The 18,777-nt window shown below is 49.2% G+C and overlaps 1 protein-coding gene across 1 annotated transcript in view; it reads left to right on the top strand.

Annotated features, from left to right (window-relative positions):
* Positions 1-17,775, top strand: part of dctn4 (dynactin 4) — a 52,127-nt gene extending 34,352 nt beyond the window's left edge. The window contains exons 9-13 of the mRNA XM_067995991.1: positions 3,316-3,389; positions 11,149-11,203; positions 12,747-12,854; positions 13,483-13,580; positions 17,478-17,775. Coding sequence (XP_067852092.1) covers positions 3,316-3,389; positions 11,149-11,203; positions 12,747-12,854; positions 13,483-13,580; positions 17,478-17,691 — 549 coding nt within the window. The 3' untranslated portion in view covers positions 17,692-17,775. The remainder of the gene's footprint in view (positions 1-3,315; positions 3,390-11,148; positions 11,204-12,746; positions 12,855-13,482; positions 13,581-17,477) is intronic.
* Positions 17,776-18,777: the final 1,002 nt, after the last annotated feature.

Below are 18,777 nucleotides of genomic sequence, written 5' to 3'. Positions count from 1 at the left end.
ACGGAAGGAGGCCATTCGGCCTGTCGAGTCCGGGCCGGCTCTATACAGAGCAATCCAGCTAGTCTCGCCCTATCCCCGTAGCCCTGCAGTTTTTTTCCTTTCAAGTACTTATCCAGTTCCCTTTTGAAGGCCATGATTGAATCTGCCTCCACCACCCCTTCAGGCAGTGCATTCCAGATCCTAACCACTCGCTGTGTAAAAACGTTTTTCCTCATGTCACCTTTTGGTTCTTTTGCCAATCACCTTAAATCTATGTCCTCTGGTTCTTGACCCCTCCGCCAATGGGGACAGTTTCTCTCTGTCTACTCTGTCTAGAACCTTTGTGATTTTGAATACCTCTATCAAATCTCCTCGCAACTGTCTCTGTTCCAAGGAGAACAACCCCAGCTTCTCCAGTGTATTCATGTAACTAAAGCCCCTCATCCCTGGGAATCATTCCAGTAAATCTCTTCTGCACCCTCTCTAAGGCCTTCACATCTTTCCTGAAGTGTGGTGCCCAGAACTGGACACAATACTCCACTTGTGGCCGAACCAGTATTTTATAAAGGTGGTGCTGCTGCTGCCTAGAGCTCCCTGTACTCTTACCTCAGTGATATACCTCGACCCCAGCTGCACCAATGTGATTTAATTCCCTTCCAACCCTGCCATTCGTGTGACCTCTCTGAGTAAGGTTACTGAGCTGCGGGCAGTTTTGTGCTGTGGAGCTGAGTTCCGATTGCCCAAACTCTTCCCGTGTCAGACCCCTGCAGCTGGGCTTGGGGGAGGAAAATAAAGAGACTTTAATCCAATGATTGAACTGAGATCTAAAGGAGAAGGAATGGCATTAACCAACTACATCTACCGGTTCCCTCCTTCTTCCCCCTCCCACACCAGCCGTGGAAGTTGTTGAATATTCTTTTTAAGACCTTGGGATAACTTAATGGGGGCAGAGTAGGGGAGGGCGGGGTGGGGGGAGGCCTGTGTCAGTTGCCTGGGATAATATGTCTTCTATTCAAGAAAGAATAGAACTGATGCTGCATTATTACTTGCCAACGTAGCTCCAAAATCCCGGCAAAATGTTTAAAACAGTCTTGGGGCGGCGATGGATTGCGAGAGGTGGGGGGCAATGGATTGTGGGGGGGTGGGGAGGGGGAAGAGAGGTGGGGGGCGATGGTAATGCCACAAGATAAGGTGCCATGGCGAGTCCTTTCTGGGACTCCACGCCATTGGAGTCCCTTCTTGTTCAAGCCATCAAGGATCGACCTTTTCTGTGGAGCAAAGATGGTGACTACCCTTCCTCTCCTCCACCTCCTGATGCCTGGTTAAGGGGCTACAGGCGTCTCCTATCAGGGCAACTACAGAATCTGAGAATGGGCTACGGGTGGAAATCGATGCTGAAAAGAATTGTGCTTCATTGTTCGTTGACCAAACAGTCACCAGGAAGAAGCGGAACAGGCTTGATGGGCTGAATGGCCTACTCCTGTTCCGAAGCCACTGAACTTTACACATGGAATCGACTCTTCTTGAGCTAGTGGAGGCGGATGGTGAGGCAAAATCAACAACAGCAATTGCATTTATATAACACCCTTAATGTGAAGAGAACCTAATATGTTTCACGGAAGGCATATGGAAAATGGATGAGATGGAAAAGGAGAGTTTAGGAGGGGTGATCAGAAGTGTGGTTGAGGAATTTGTTTTTTTAAAGGAAGTGGTGAGGTGGAGGGGTTTAGGGAGGGAATTCCAGAGAGTAGGACACAGGCAGAAGAAGGCTTTGCCATCTATGGTGGAGCGAAGAGAGGGAGAGGGTCACACGACCAAAGTCAGAACAGTAGTGTTCCAGGAGCGGTTGAAGAAAGAACTGGATAGATATTTGGTAGAAACAGTTCAAATCCAACCCTGGGCAGTTTGAGAATTTGAATTCAGTTTTTTAAAAAAAAGTCTGGAAATAAAAAGCTAGCGTCGGTTTAAAAGAAAACCACGAAGCTGTCAGAATGTCATAAAAACCCAACTGGTTCTCTAATGTCCTTTTAGGGAAGGAAACCTGCAGTCCTTACCCGGTCTGTATATATGTGACTCCAGTCTCTCACTAATGTGGTTGACTCTTAACTGCCCTCTGAAGTGGCCTAGCAAACCCCTCAGTTGTATCAAATACTTCTACAAAGAATCTGCAGTGTTTCAATAAGGCGGCTCACCGCCACCTTCCAGGGGCAACTCTGGATGGGCAATAAATGCCGGCCTTGCCAGCGACGCCCGTGTCCTGAGAATGAATTTTTTTTTAAGTTGAAATTGAGGTCGGATGTTCTTAATGTGGAGCCACTCTAAAGAAATATAGTATTCCCAATGCACCCAGAGATCCACCTGTGGCCCTGCCCCCTTTCAACAGTGGTTCTTGGCGCTGCATGTTCCACCATTCTTGGCCTTGGCTGCCTGGGCATTATTGACTCAGCTGGGGTACAATGCTGTTCCCTCTCCTGTTCATTGCCCTCCAGCGAAAGATGATCGGGTAATGTTAGGAGGTGAGGTTATCCCAGAATCCGTAGGACAGCTTGAAGGGCCCTGTCAGAAGGAACCATTAGCCCTGTAGTTTTTTTTCCCTGTGGGTAAGTTCCCGGCCTCCACTTGGAAACCGCCCACAGTGGTGTGACTGAAATCGGGAACACACTGCAGGGAATCGCAGGCCCAGACCTGCATTCCGTTACTCGAGTGTTCAGCACTTCTGAGAGTGATCCTCGAACAAGACGTTGGCCAGGATTGTGGCTCTTGATGAAGGTTGTGGTCCTCAGTGAGAAATATTAACAGCTGGTGAATGAACCCCATTGAAATGTGAAGCTTGTTGAGAATGAAAGTGATGGGGATTATGGTGGTTAATTTGGCCGCGGTGATCTGTTTGGTTCTGGAAATTCTTCTCGTTCCACCGAACTTGAGAAATTTCCAGGAGATGGCTTTTGCAGATGTTATCTTCTGAAAGCATGCAGGCATTTTAGAAGTCCTGAAGGACATTTGGCACGCAAAGGGTTACACTCTTTCACAGAACAACCCAATTTTTCCCCAGTTTGGCATGCAAGTCCATATGCCTCTAATACAGCAATTCATGTAATGGATATGGTGGCGAGGGGATTCTGATCTATTTCCAAACACCTCAACAATCGTGGTTTAAAACCAACCAAATCATTGCTAATCGTGTGTGCAGGACATCCAGAGCTATAAAAATGTAATTCAGAAAACAGAAGGATTGTTGGTCTTGGGGATCTTGCTTGATTTGTCAGTTTGATTTGTATTTTTTCCCTCCTTTTTCCTGCCCCTCCTCCCCTTCTCCCCCTCAACCCAACACTGCAGAAATGTGAACACAACTTGAGCAAGCCTGAGTTTAACCCGACCTCCATCAAGTTTAAGATTCAGCTGGTCGCTGTGTGAGTATGGCCCTTCGAGCTGAGACTGGGCTTTCGATTCAATACTGTGCCATTTATTGGGGAGGAACAGCAATCTGGCCTTAGAGATTGGAATTAAAAACTTATGGTCGCACTTGTTACATAAGTTACATAGAACCAGTCCATGATTGTGTTTATCCTCCACACGAGCAGTAATCCTATTCCCATGTGCCTGCCCTGTTCCCCTATCCCTTTAGTCTCCCTTTTCTTCAACCTTCTATTTAACCTATTGTTAAATGTTGACATGGTCTCTGCTTCAGTCACTGAATCTGATGATGAATTCCACAGCCTCTCCAACCCTCCGTGTAAAAAGTTTTTCCTGCTCTCTGTTTTAAATCTTTCATTTAATGTTATATCTATGTCCTGTCATTCTAGACCCCCTCAATCATTGCAAACAATCTTGTTTCTATCTACTCTGTCCCATCCTTTTGTGATTTTAAGCACTTCTCGCATCTAATGGCCTTTTAATGTTCCCAGATAACTTTTATACGAAAAATAATACCCATATTTATTTAGTGGCTTATCACATTCAACAGAAATGCCCCAGAGTTCTCCACATACAACTAACTACTTATGAAACGCCGCCACTACCTCCATGTATAAATGCTTGGCCATCATATTGAACAAAACATTGTGCAGACACCAATGAGATAAATGACCAGCTTTTGGTTTGTTTTGGGTGGTGTTGGTTGAATGGCAAAAGTTTTTGCCTTGTTCACGTTCTGTAATTCAGTGCTAGGTAGGGGAGAACGAGACGATTCAGAATATAGTTTGAATTTAGCCAACTGAGTGGAGTTTTCTACTTAAAAACTGGTAATACTGTAGTAACGGCTCAGATTGGAATCGCGTCTCTTTTACAGAGGCCGTGCATTAGAAAGCAACATCAAATGAATCATAAATGCACCATGAGTCACCTCTCATAATTTAACTTTATTTGATTGTCTCGTCACCACCCCTCGCAAACATTAGAAAACAATGTAATTTTTTCGTTACGAGGGCCAGGTGAAATTTCTCGCTGTATTAGCTTAATATATATTATGGCACTGCGCATCTGTTTTTAAAATGAGTATGGCAGCTTAAAGGGGAACTCTGCAGGCAGAGGGTTTTAGGGAGAGAGTTCCAGGGGTTGGGGCTAAAAGTGTGGCTGGCGATAGTAGAGCATGGAAAGTGGAGTGAGCTGGTGTTGGGAGCGTGTGGGGATATATCGCTAGAACAGGTCACCGAGGGTGGGGGGGATAGGGTAAGGCCGTGGAGGAATTTGAAAGTGAGAATTTAGAGAGCCAGGTGATGGGAGTGCGGCGACTGCGCAGAGGAGAGCAGTGGATGTGATATTCTGGGTTGGTGTCGTTTTTGGAGATGGAGAGACTGGTTTTGATTAACTGTACCAGTCCTTAATTTAGGCCATTGGGCTCTTCAAAGTAGCAGGCAAAATCTGAGAGATGGAGAGACAGTGACACCAATCTACATTGGGGGAAAAAAAGACATGCAATGCTGATCAAAATTTATATTTTAATAAAGCAGCGTTGAAATTAATTTTTAAAATTTGACATTTGCACAAACAGAATTCTTGAGCTTGGGGCTGAGACACATTGTTTGGGCCACAGCTTTATGCAGTAAGTGTAGAGATTAGTGAGATACGTTGTAGAAATGTCTCAGCTATAGGGACTCTGGAGTAGGCCATTTAGTCCCTCGAGCCTGTTCCACCATTCAATGAGGTCATGGCTGATCTGTGACTTAACTCCATATAGCTGCCTTAGCCCTTAACACCTTTGGTTAACAAAAATCTATCGATCCCAGATTAAAAATTAACAATTGAGAGCTGGAATCAACTGCCATTTGCGGAAGAGAGTTCCAAACTTCTACCGCCCTTTGCGTGTAGAAGTGTTTCCTAACTTCACTCCTGTAAGCCCTGGCTCTAATATTGAGGCTATGTCCCCAACCAGCCGAAATAGGGTAGATAGAGAGCAACTATCAGTTCCCCTTAATATCTTGAAAACTTTGATCAAATCACCCCATAATCTTCTAAATTCCAGGGAATACTACCCTAGTTTGTGTAATCTGTCCTCATAATTTACCCCTTGGAGTCCAGGTATCATTCTAGTAAATCTACACTGCACTCCCTCCATATATCGTTCCTACGGTGCGGTGCCCAGAACTGAACATAGTATTCCATGTGTGGTCTAACTAGGGCTTTGTATAGCTGTAGCGTAACTTCTGCCCTTCTAGTCCTCTAGTTATAAAGGCCAGCTATGGGGGAAGCGAATTACACCTTCCTATCTCAGTGTGAGACAGAACCGTGGAAAACGGGAATGTACTTTTCCCTGAAACTCTCGGACCTAAAAGGCCGCTCGAGGTTTAAGTCCCACTGTAGCTTTAGGATAACTCGCGGACACTCACAGGGCAGAGAAGCATCTTGCGATGGAGCTTTTACCCTGCCGTTAACCGTGGTGTACCGGCCCTGGGACTGCTACCTTTTGGTTGGAGAAACAATGCAATGTAATTTTAGTTGCAAGTGCTGAATGAGCAGAGGGGGTTGGTTGTGGGGCGGGGGTGTGTGTGTGTCAGTGATTGCGTGACTCCCATCCCGTAAAATCTGTAAATGTACTTGTTTGTATGAGAGAGCATCCAGTCCCGTGTCTGAACCGAACCCGGGATCTGCTTCAGCGCAGATCAGCAAGGCCAAGTGTTTAAATCTTTGGAGACTTTAAAAACACATCTGAAAGTTGCTGCAGATGGCATATCCTTCTTAAAGATCTATTTATAAATTATTTTTTACAGAATTGACAAGACTAGCTCATAGTCCTGTCGGGTTTGATTAAAAACAAATTTGGTATTTTATAAAGCGTGAGCCGGCAGGAAGCCCGTTGGTCTCCTTTTCACATTTTCTTCCTGTCGTTTGGACAGCTCAGGGCCATCTGGATAGTGTAATGAAGTGTGGGAGCTCAGCACTTGGACAGGCTTTTTGCACCTTTTATTTTTTAAGACCGTAACATTTTTGCACCATAACCGCAGCCCCGCGATGGGGCTGCGATATCCCGCTATTTCGGTTGCAATTTCTCAAGAAGTTTAGAGCAGCTCTGCATTAGTTTATCAAGTGCCCAGGAGGTTGCAGAAGGGGGACATCTGAGCACTTGTTAAAACTAGGCACTGCACCTGGAGTTAGGCTCCTCGCAGCGCGAGACCCAATTCGCACAGGACCGCGTTCTTCAGGGCATCCCACTCCACTCCTAACATGAGGTCGGGATCCAACGCCGCGCCTATGCCCTTACTTTGGTATCGCTGTTCTAACTGCACCGAAAGTTCACCAGAAATTGGCAACTTCAGCTTTCAGTCTTAATTCTGTTCAGTTCCAATTCTGTTCAGTTCCCCCCCCCCCCCCCCCCCCCACCCCCGAGACTTCAAGTAACTTTCCGTTTTGCGTTCCAAAGTGGGACTTGAATTTATTCGAAAGTCAAATGTTGCAAACTTCAATAAAGTGCTGGGTTTGTTGACCTGAAATCAGTCAGGGTGCCGTGTGCTAGTGCTAAACATCTGTCTGCCTTTGACTTTTATTACCATGAGTGCTCATAATCGCACGCCAGCCTTCTCAGCACTACAGACACGTTTCCAGACAATTCAGAAATGTAGCCAGGTTTGTTTTTCAGTTTCAGTTGCTACTCGTGTCTTCACTTTCAGTCCCATTGCACGTGTAGATATTGTATTGTAGTAGCAATGTTGCGTTATTATTGCTGTGAAGGGCATAACTCTAGAACAAGCATCTTTGCAGGACCAGTTCCTCAACCCAGTGTTCTCGTGGATCTACAATACTGTCAATTCCCAACGTTGGGTCATTAACACTGAGCCTAGTTTTCTCATGGGCCTACAATGCTGTCAATTCCCAATATTGGATCGTGAGAATAGATTAGCGGCTAACATAAAAGGAAACCCAAAAGTCTTTTATAAACATATAAATAGCAAGAGGGTAGTCAAAGGAAGGGTGGGACTGATTAGGGACAAAAAGATCTTCTGGTGGAGGCAGAAGGCTTAGCTGAGGTACTAAATGAATACTTTGCATCAGTCTTCACTAGAGGAGAGGATGCTGCCATTGTAGCAGTAAAGGAGGAGGTAGTAGTGATATTGGATAGGATAAAAATAGATAAAGAGGAGGAACTTTAAAAAAAAAATATTGGCAGTACTCAAAGTAGAAAAGTCACCCGGTCCAGATGAGATGCATCCCAGGTTACTGAGGGAAGTAAGGGTGGAAATTGCGGAGGTACTGGCCACAATCTTCCAATCCTCCTTAGATATGGGGACGGTACCAAAGGATTGCAAATGTTACACCCCTGTTCAAAAAGTGGGAGAGGGATAAACCCAGCAATTACAGGCCAGTCAGATAAACGTTGGTGGTGGGGGAACTTTTAGAGATCCAGGACAAAATAAATTGGCACTTGGAAAAGTATGGGCTAACAAATGAAAGTCAGCACGCATTTGTTAAAGGACAGTCGTGTTTGACTAACTTGGTTGAGTTCTTTGATGAAGTAACGGAGAGGGTTGATGTTGTGTATATGGACTTTCAAAAGCAGTTTGATAAAGTACCACATAATAGACTTGTTAGCAAAATTAAAGCCCATGGGATTAAAGGGACAGTGGCAGCATGGATACAAAATTGGCCAAGGGGCAGAAAGCAGAGAGTAGTGGTGAACGGTTGTTTTTCAGACTGGAGGGAAGTATACAGTGATGTTCCCCAGAGGTCAGTATTAGGACCACTGCTCTTTTTGATCTATATTAATGACCTGGACTTGGGTATAGAGGGTATAATTTCAAAGTTTGCAGATGATACGAAACTTGGAAATGTAGTAAACAATGTGGAGAATAGTAACATACTTCAGGAGGACATAGACAGACTGATGAAATGGGCAGACACAACAGATGAAATTTAACACAGAAGTGTGAAGTGATGCATTTTGGTAGGAAAAATAAGGAGAGGTAATATAAACTAAATTATACAACTTTAAAGGGGATGCACAAACACAAATCTTTGAAGGTGGCAGGACAAGTTGAGAAAGCTGTTAAAAAAGCATTTGGTATCCTGGGCTTTAATAATAGAGACATAGAGTATCTTTACTAAACCTTTGTAAAACACTGATTAGGCTCAGCTGGAGTATTGTGTTCAATTCTGGGCACTGCACGTTAGGAAGGATGACAGGGCCTTGGAGAGGGTGCAGAGGAGATTTACCAGAATGGTGCCAGGGATAAGGGACTTCAGTTATGTGGAGAGACTGGAGAAGCTGGGATTGTTCTCCTTAACAGAGAAGGTTAAGGGGAGATTTGATAGAGGTGTTCAAAGTCCTGAGCGGTTTTGATAGCGTAAATAAAGAGAAACTGTTTCCAGTGGCAGAAGGGTCGGTAACCAGAGGACGCAGATTTAAGGTGATCGGCAAAAGAGCCAGAGGTGACACTGTGTATGCACCGAGTTATGATCTGGAATGCACTGTCTGAAAGGGTGGTGGAGGCAAATTCATTAGTAAATTTCGAATGGTAATTGGATAAATACTTCAAGGGAAACATTTGCAGGGCTACGGGGAAAGAGCAGGGGAGTGGGACTAATCGGATAGCTCTTTCAAAGAATGGCAGCCTTCTGTGCTGTACATACTATGATACTATGAACATTGAGAACCTGGTGTTCTTGTGGGTCTACGATACTGTCAATTCCCAACTGGCCGGTGAGATAACCGTATCCATCAAACAAGCTCTAAAGGCATCCCGTTTCATTCAGTGACTCTTCTAAATGGCATTCAGATGATAAAGATAGGTTGATGTAAAATAAATAAATCCTTTGAAATTTAGTACAAAGATTAATACAAAAAATAAAGAGAATGGCAGAACTGCACGTCAGGTAGGTCAGTATCAAGAGAAAAGACTGGTTCCGAAGACTGTGGGTGTGTGCCCTTTGTCAGAACCAGATTGGGCACTTAATTTTTTTTTGTTGTCTCTTGTCTTTGTTTCAAAAGTACATTCAACTTTGAGCAGTTGGCGCATTTTGGGAGACTGGTGTTAGCGATGGTAGAGATCCCATTCAAGGGGGGCACTGAGTCAATAATATAAATGCGGATTGACTTCATGGAATGTTACAGCACAGTTGGAGGCCATTCGGCCCATTTGTGCCTGTGCCAGCTCTTTGAAAGAGCTATCCAATTAGTCCCACTCCCCTGCTCGTTCCCCGTAGCCCTGCACATTTTTCCTTTCCAAGTATTTATCCAATTCCCTTTTGAAAGTTACTATTGAATCTGCTTCCACCGCCCTTTCAGGCAGTGAATTCCAGTTGTCTACCATGTAATGTTATAGGTGCACTTCGTTGCATAAACATTTCCTTTTTGTTAGTCTTGGTGCCTTTTAATATACATCAATAATTTTTTTTTGGAAGATAAATATTTATATAATATAAATATATTTATCAGCAGCCAGTCCCTGGCTGGAGGTTTTGGGGTTGGTGACTTCTGTTGCTAGCACGTGAGGCTGAGGCTCACTTGCAGCCTCATGGAATAGCGCTGACAGATGTCTCCGGAGTTTCTCGCCTGGAGCAGTTGTACAACTGCCGTCCTGGAGACTTCAACACGTTGGGCTGGAAAGCTTCAGACTCCTTCATCTGCAGCAGTCATCAACATGTGGCACCAGGGACCTGCCCATTATATTAAAAAAAAAGTACATTTTTGTAAAGTAAATGTATTTGTTACTGCTTTTACTGCAGGCGCCAGCACCACAGTAAGGCGGTGAATTACATGGGGACACTGCTTATTTCCTGCACCCCTTTACTATCCCTCCCTAGCGTACAATATCACTCCTATCCTTCCCTTCTCAAAACAAAAGTATGTGGTGGTTTTAATAACCAGCTGGAAGTACAGTGATGCACTGAGCTGTCCGTCCTGGTGTAAGATAATTGCTGCATTAATAATATGCATAGGGTTCCTGTGATACATCTCTCTCACTCTCAACGTGTCCAAATTCTCAGCGCGTTGAGTGCAGCAGAGAGTGGTATGTCCTGTTTACTCAGAGTACGTTTCCCCGAGGGATGCGTTTGACTTTTCTTTGGCTGCGCAAACTGCGGATGCACACTCCCTTGCTCCACACCGTGCCGTGACTGCTTGTCCTCGCATTCTCCGAACCATTCCCACCGAGTGGGGAGGGGGCGGCATACCACGCTTGCAGTCAGAGAGAACAGTATTCGGGATACCGCAGAGGGTTTTGTTTTTTAAATGGGAGGAGGAGAAGTTCTCAGGCGGAGCTGTAGTGACTGGGTTAATGGGGCAGGAAAGGGACAATAGGCTTAGGATTGTCTAAAATAAAAATAAAATGCCAGAAATACATGGATTAATCCAGCATCCGAAGGAGCAATGTCAGAGCTGTGTAGCAGAGTCCCAGCAGTTATTTAAGGGCTGGATTGCAGAGTCCCAGCAGCTACATGATGAGGGCACTAGTTTCCTCTGCTGATGTATAATGGGATAAATTGCTTTTTAAAAGTTCTGTAGTTTTTGAGCAGAGTCAAATGTCTGAATCAGCACAATGGGGGAGTGGGGAGATTATTGACTGACTCTTGTATTGTTTTTGTGTTTGTAAATTCTCCTGCCTGGACATAAGTAACAATCTTTACATGATCGTGAGCAACCTGAAAGTTAACTGGAAAAGCTCGGGATGGTGTTAAAGTGGCCCTTGTTCCCCATTAAAACAATTAGAAACTCAGCCTGTTCTGTTTTTACTTTTGCAGGAACTATATTCCAGAGGTCCGAATTATGTCCATTCCCAACCTGCGCTTCAAGAAGGCGAGTACGATCTGCTTTCGTGTTTTATGTAACCTGCACTTTGAGTTTCCATGTCTGAGTGCGTAGTCACGAGGAGGGACTCTCGAGCAGTCCATTCCTGATAATTTAAAATGATTCAATAATTTGAATTAAGCAACTTTGAAATGTTAATTCAAAGTCGTCTTCTGCTCAAAAAAACGTCAATTATCCAGCCACTTGCATTAAGCAATTCAACTAAAATAATTTGAAGTTTTTTAATGGAATGTATTTATGTCTCGGTCTCTGCTTCAATGGAGTTATTGATCACCCTTGATGCTGCGGCCCTTAATCAGCTGCTGTCCTGGGCCAGATTAATCCTGCAGTCCAGGGACACCCACTCGGGTTCAGCCTTGTCCTGGTCAGACAGTCGTCTTAAATTCCCCCCAAGGCTGTATATTTCTCTGGGTGTGACCCCCTTGGGAAAGGTGCTGAGTATCAGCTAGTGGCAAACCCTGGGGTGAGGGGGGGAGATACTAAATAATCGTGCCTGTCTCGTAAAGCTGTGGAAACTACAGCAATGGAACACAGATTCTATCAGTGCACCAGCTGTACAGCTGGGTGAATGAAGCTATTGAATAAAACTCAGCTTTCCTTTTCGTTGTGCAACATGCCATTCAGGGACCTCTGATTTTACATGGTGTCATTAATGCCCAAGGGGTTTATGAGGCCTGGAAAACAAAACTGACCGCCCGGTTTTAGAAAGTTTCCAAATCGTTAGCATTTTAAACAAAAAACACTTTAATCAGGACCTGCAATGGGAGGCTTTGAGCGCGGCGGAGTGGGGGGAGGCTTTGAGCACAGTGGGAGAGGGGGCTTTGAGGGCGGCGGAGTGGGGGGAGGCTTTGAGGGCGGCGGAGTGGGGGGAGGCTTTGAGGGCGGCGGAGTGGGGGGAGGCTTTGAGGGCGGCGGGAGAGGGGGCGGCTTTGAGGGCGGCGGGAGAGGGGGCGGCTTTGAGCGCGGCGGGAGAGGGGGCGGCTTTGAGCGCGGCGGGAGAGGGGGCTTTGAGCGCGGCGGGAGAGGGGGCGGCTTTGAGCGCGGCGGGAGAGGGGGCGGCTTTGAGCGCGGCGGGAGAGGGGGCGGCTTTGAGCGCGGCGGGAGAGGGGGCGGCTTTGAGCGCGGCGGGAGAGGGGGCGGCTTTGAGCGCGGCGGGAGAGGGGGCGGCTTTGAGCGCGGCGGGAGAGGGGGCGGCTTTGAGCGCGGCGGGAGAGGGGGCGGCTTTGAGCGCGGCGGGAGAGGGGGCGGCTTTGAGCGCGGCGGGAGAGGGGGCGGCTTTGAGCGCGGCGGGAGAGGGGGCGGCTTTGAGCGCGGCGGGAGAGGGGGCGGCTTTGAGCGCGGCGGGAGAGGGGGCGGCTTTGAGCGCGGCGGGAGAGGGGGCGGCTTTGAGCGCGGCGGGAGAGGGGGCGGCTTTGAGCGCGGCGGGAGAGGGGGCGGCTTTGAGCGCGGCGGGAGAGGGGGCGGCTGGAGTCGGAGGTTTCCTTTATGCAGTGAGGTCCAATGTTTTGTGTTCACTTTACTCTGGTTGCAGGAGGTCCAAGTGCTTCTGACACTGACTAACCCTGTGGAGAACCTCACCCACGTTACTCTGCTGCCCTGCGAGGAGGGGGACCCTGATGATGTGCACAGCACTGCAAAGGTAACTCGGCGCAAGTGGAGCGACCCTTATCGTTACAGTGTGAAATGATTCGCTGCGTTTCTGTACATCTCACAGTAGGTCCTCCTGCTCGTATAGGCCCACTTTCAACATCGGTGTTGGGAGGAGGAGGAGGAGGAGTGGGGGTGGGGGGGGGAGTTGTGGAGATGGGTTCGGGTCTCTGTTCAGCCTGGATCAGAAGTGAAGTAACTGCTGCACTTGGAGCTGAGGCTGAGTGGCCGAGGATTTTTCTCACATGTTCACGGTGTTGCAGCTGCCTGTTTTGAAGCCAAGTAACGGGATACGTTTTTGGCAACACAGCCTTTGTAAAGGGACCAATTTCTGTTTAGTTTTCGACTCGCGCTGTCGTTCCAAGTCCAAAGTAAAATTTATAATTACAGAATTTCAAGACTTCAAAAGTTTTTTGGCAACTTGAGATTTAAAAGTAATTGTAAACTTATTTTTAAAAAAAAAAGTTTTATGGTAATGTTATTGAAAGCTACCACCTGCTTTCTTCGACACTCTGCCGCAAACAGACTGCTTTTTTTAGGTTTTTTTTTATTACCCGTGCTGATTCCCGCCCTGTACGGTTGGCCACTGCTGATTCCTGCTCTTTGTGTTTTTGTTCCAGATCATCCTTCCTTCGAAGGAGATCATCCTGGCCGGGAAAGATGCAGCAGCTGAATACGATGAGCTGGCTGAACCGCAGGATTTCCACGATGATCCAGAGTGAGCGATGAATGCAGCTTTATAAATTAGAGAACAAACTCAGGGGCAGGGGCAGGGGGTCTGGCTTTAAGATGAGCAGGTTTACTGCCGTCGAGCTGCCGTGGAAATATCCACTGATCTTCGCGGACAGAATTAATCCCGTTTGAGGGTTTAAAACTTTCTCTTTCCCGGTTCCTGGAATGGTAGATGCACGTTAACACATTATTTATTTTCTCAACATATTTACAGGCCCTCCTGCCAACCCCCCCCCCCCCCCCCGCCAAACAATGGAGAAAAACATAGGCACAGACTGGATGGGCCGAATGACCTGTTCCCGTGCTAGAACATTCTATGATTATCTACTGCCCTTCTCCTTTTAAACAACCCGCACTCATACAAGCTCCTCCGATTGGAGAGCATTGAGCGTTCCACGAGAGCGACCAGAGCACAGTGAGCAGGAGGTGGAAAGGGTTGGGCTGAAAACGGATGCAATATGGCTATTCTACATCCATAATGTGGCCTTTGCAAAGGCAGTTTGTGCTCAGTGGGTAGCACTTTCTGGGTCAGAAGGTCGTGGCTTCAAGTCCCACTCTTGAGCACGTAATCCAGGCTGACACTCCCCAGTGCAGTACTTGAGGGAGTGCTGCACTGTCTGAGGCGAGACGTTAAACTGAGGCCCTCGGGTGGATGTAAAAAGAAAATCCCACGGCACTATGCAAAGAAGAGGAGCTTTCCCCGGTGTCTGGCCAATCATTATCAGTCAACCAACATCACTAAAACAGATTATCTGGTCATTATCTCAGTGCTGTTTGTGGGATCTTGCTGTGCGCAAATGGGATGCCGCGTTTCCCACATTACAACACTTAAAAAAAAAAATACTTTGCCGTCTGTTGAGCGCGTTGGGACGTCCTGAGATGGTGAAAGGCGCCGTCTAAAGCCAAGTTCGTTCGTTCTTCCAGTCGATATTCAGGCTGGTCTTTGAGCTTCTCTGTTGCAGGTTTCCATTCTCACCTTCGGGAGATGACAGTTCAAGCCCATTAGCTCCGTCCGAATTAGCGGCTTCAAACGAGTTCTGTACTTTGCCAATAAGTGCTCTGGCACCCAGCCACAGTGACACTTGTGAAGTCAAAACTAACTGAAATATGGCTTCCCGTAAAAAAGCAGAAGAATTTTATGGGCTTTCCGAATAAATAGCAATGATGTTAATCGGGGCTGTGCGTGTGAAGGATCCGGCTGCCTCTGTTATGGGGTGGGCTGCAATTTGCCCTGGGACAGGCTGATAGTCATTAGTGTAGAGTGGGAGCTTCACGTGGAGATTAAAGCTTCAGAGGCCTCACTATAAAAGCAGCTTAGCTGCATTTAAACAAAACCATTTCACTTCAATAAAAGGTCCCAAACTGAGAACTTTGTACAGAATCAGTCTGAAGTTTCTTTTCAAAAGAAAGACTTCCATTTCCGTCGTACCTCTCTGTGTCTCAAAGACGCCGTGAATTACTGATGTGTGGCCAGATGTGGCAGCCATTTTGCGCTCAGCAAGATCCCGCAGACAGCTGGTTCATCTTTTTTTTTTAATTTGGTGGTGTTGATTGGAGGAGGACACGGCACCAGGGCTCCCTGCCATGGGATCTTTAACATCCGCCCGAGCGAGACCTCAGTCTCATCTGAACAACAGCACCTCCGACAGTGCAGCGCTCCCTCAGCACTGCACTGAAATATCAGCCTGGATAATGTACTCCAGTCTCTGGGACGGGGCTTGAACCCACGACCTTCAGACGCGAGAGCTGATGCACAAAGGTCACGCAATAAGAACACAAGAAGTCGGAGTAGGCCATCCGGCCCCTCGAGCCTGCTCACGGCTGATCTTCGACCTCAACTCCACTTTCCCGCCCGATCCCCATATCCCTTCATTCCCCTAGATTCCAAGAATCTATCGATCTCAGTCTTGGATTTCCCAAACAACTGAGCATCCACAGCCCTCTGTGGTAGAGAATGCCAAAGATTCACCACCCTCTGAGTGCAGAAATTCCTCCTCATCTCAGTCCTAAATGGCTGACCTCTTATCCTGAGACTATGCCCCCTAGTTCTAGACTCTCCAGCCAGGGGAAACAACCTCTCAGCATCTACCCTGTCGAGGCCCCCTCAGAATCTTAAATGTTTCAATGAGATCACCTCTCATTCTTCTAAACTCCAGAGAGTATAGGCCCATTCTACTCCATCTCTCCTCATAGGACAACCCTCTCATCCCAGGAATCAATCTAGTGAACCTTCGTTGCACCCCCTCTGAAGCAAGTATATCCTTCCTTAGGTAAGGAGACCAAAACTGTACACAGTACTGTGGGTGTGGTCTCACCAAGGCCCTATATAATTGCAGCAAGACTTCCTTACTCTTATACTCCAACCCCCTTGCAATAAAGGCTAATATGCCATTTCCTTCCTAATTGCTTGTTAACAGGCTATTGGACTATTACTATTGGACAATTTAACAGTATCAACTATTGAAATGCCACATGCCCCTCAGCAAACTTTTTAATCAGACTGATCTTTTTTATAGTTGTTCCGTGTACGGCATAGCCGATCCCCATTGAACAGTGCTACTAATCAGCATACTGTTCACTGTGACAAGGGGCAGTGTGTAACTGAGCTATTCTGATCAGGGGCGACCCAGGTTCTATCCTGAGGCTGAGCTGAGTTAGGTGACCTCACGTAGAGGTCTTCGAATCGGTCCCCACATCCCCCCCACCCCAGCCTAGGAAGGGAAGAACCACTCGTTGTTCCTGCTCTGTCTTGACAAGTGTGTGCAAGTGGCCGACTGGCGAGGACTGAATGCTGGCGAGATGTCTTCGTAGTCCAATAGCCTGTCAGCCGTGGCACAGTGGGCAGCACTCTCGCCTCTGAGTCGGAAGGTTTGTGGGTTCTAAGCCCCACTCCAGAGACGTGAGCCCATAACCCAGGCTGACGCTCCCAGTGCCAGTACTGAGGGAGTGCTGCACTGTCGGAGGTGCTGCCTTTGGGATGAGATGTTAGACCGAGGCCTCTCAGTTGATGTAAAAGATCCCGCGGCCACCATTAGATGATGAGCAGGCGTAGGAACAGGCGATCCTATTGTCTGAGGCACTTGGAGACATCTCAATATAGGGTGCTAGATAAATGCAAGTATTGTTATTTAGTATTTGTTTTCACATTTATGTTATGCCGAGATCACTAGCGAGGCTTTGTGAATCTGCGGGATGGGCAGGTACTTAAGCAGGCTGGGTGCGAGCAGCTGAATGAAGGATGGTAGTAATCCTTTCTTGCGTGTGGGCGTCACTGGCAAGGCCACATCTGTTTCCCGTCCTCGGTTGCCCTGAGAAGGTGCCTTGAATGGCGCCAGTCCCTGTGACGGTGCTCCGCCCGACGGTGTTAGGTAGGTGGGGGGAGTGATGAAGGTAATTGAGAGGTGCTTGGTGTGTCGTCGTGGAGCTTGGGGCAAGAACCTGCCAACGTGCCAGCAGCTGCTCCCTCCTGACAGCTTGCAGGAACTGAAACCGTGAAGGCTCCCCGCAACATCTGGCCTGCAGGTATCCAAAACTTGGCAAAACATCATCGGGGGATAAACCTGAATGAGTCCCGGGGTGGTGGAGGGGAGGAGGAGGAGGAGGAGGAGGAGGTCACTTCATTGCAGTGCAGTGGACAGTGTTTAACACGGTGCCGTTTAATCTAAAAATAAGCCCCGAGTTTACAGAATTTTCAAAAGGGAATTGGATAAGTACTTGAAGGGGAACATTTACAGAGTTATGGGGAGAGAGCAGGGGAATGGGACTAATTGGATAGCTTTCAAAGAGTCAGCACTGGCACGATGGGCCGAATGGCCACCTCCTGTGCTGTATGGTTCTATGAGAATTGCCGAATCAATTTCAAAACTTTTCTCTCCCGTCGCAGCATCGTGGCCTTCAGAAAATCCAACAAGATCGGCTTTTTCATCAAAGTCGTCCCTCAGCAGGAGATCGGCAAAGTCAACGTGAGCTTCAAGATGCGGTATGACTTCAAGAACCTGGCCGCACCAATCCGGCCGACGGAGGAGAGCGAGCAGAGCGCCGAGGTCATCTGGCTGACCCAGCACGTGGACCTGAGCCTCGGACCGCTGGCCGCCTGAGCCTAGCGGCGCCCGGGGCGGACGGACGGGACCGACCGCGGGCGCCCGGGGCGGACGGACGGGACCCGACCGCGGGCGCCCGGGGCGGACGGACGGGACCCGACCGCGGGCGCCCGGGGCGGACGGACGGGACCCGACCGCGGGCGCCCGGGGCGGACGGACGGGACCCGACCGCGGGCGCCCGGGGCGGACGGACGGGACCCGACCGCGGGCGCCCGGGGCGGACGGACGGGACCCGACCGCGGGCGCCCGGGGCGGACGGACGGGACCCGACCGCGGGCGCCCGGGGCGGACGGACGGGACCCGACCGCGGGCGCCCGGGGCGGACGGACGGGACCCGACCGCGGGCGCCCGGGGCGGACGGACGGGACCCGACCGCGGGCGCCCGGACGGGACCCGACCGCGGGCGGACGGACGGGACCCGACCGCGGGCGGACGGACGGGACCCGACCGCGGGCGGACGGACGGGACCCGACCGCGGGCGGACGGACGGACGGGACCCGACCGCGGGCGGGCGGACGGACGGGACCCGACCGCGGGCGGGCGGACGGACGGGACCCGACCGCGGGCGGGCGGACGGACGGGACCCGACCGCGGGCGGGCGGACGGACGGGACCCGACCGCGGGCGGGCGGACGGACGGGACCCGACCGCGGGCGGGCGGACGGACGGGACCCGACCGCGGGCGGGCGGACGGACGGGACCCGACCGCGGGCGGGCGGACGGACGGGACCCGACCGCGGGCGGGCGGACGGACGGGACCCGACCGCGGGCGGGCGGACGGACGGGACCCGACCGCGGGCGGACGGACGGGACCCGACCGCGGGCGGACGGACGGGACCCGACCGCGGGCGGACGGACGGGACCCGACCGCGGGCGCCCACTGGTGTCCCTGCACCCCCTCCTCCCCCCTCCCCGAGTGCTCGCTTCAGCAACTAACACTCCACGAGAGCTTCTACGACGAGCAAGAGCCCGCGCTGCAGTAAATTAATTAACTCGCTGACGAGGAAAGTCTCCGCCTGGTGGCCTCACTAACAGAGAATGGCCTCCTGCCTCCGATTCTCCCGAAATTAGTGTCTCGTTATGT

Source organism: Heptranchias perlo, chromosome 14, assembly GCF_035084215.1.
Source record: "Heptranchias perlo isolate sHepPer1 chromosome 14, sHepPer1.hap1, whole genome shotgun sequence".
Classification (NCBI taxonomy): Eukaryota; Metazoa; Chordata; class Chondrichthyes; order Hexanchiformes; family Hexanchidae; genus Heptranchias; species Heptranchias perlo.
Note: the sequence above shows the minus strand (reverse complement) of the source record. Positions and strands in the feature narration are given on the sequence as shown.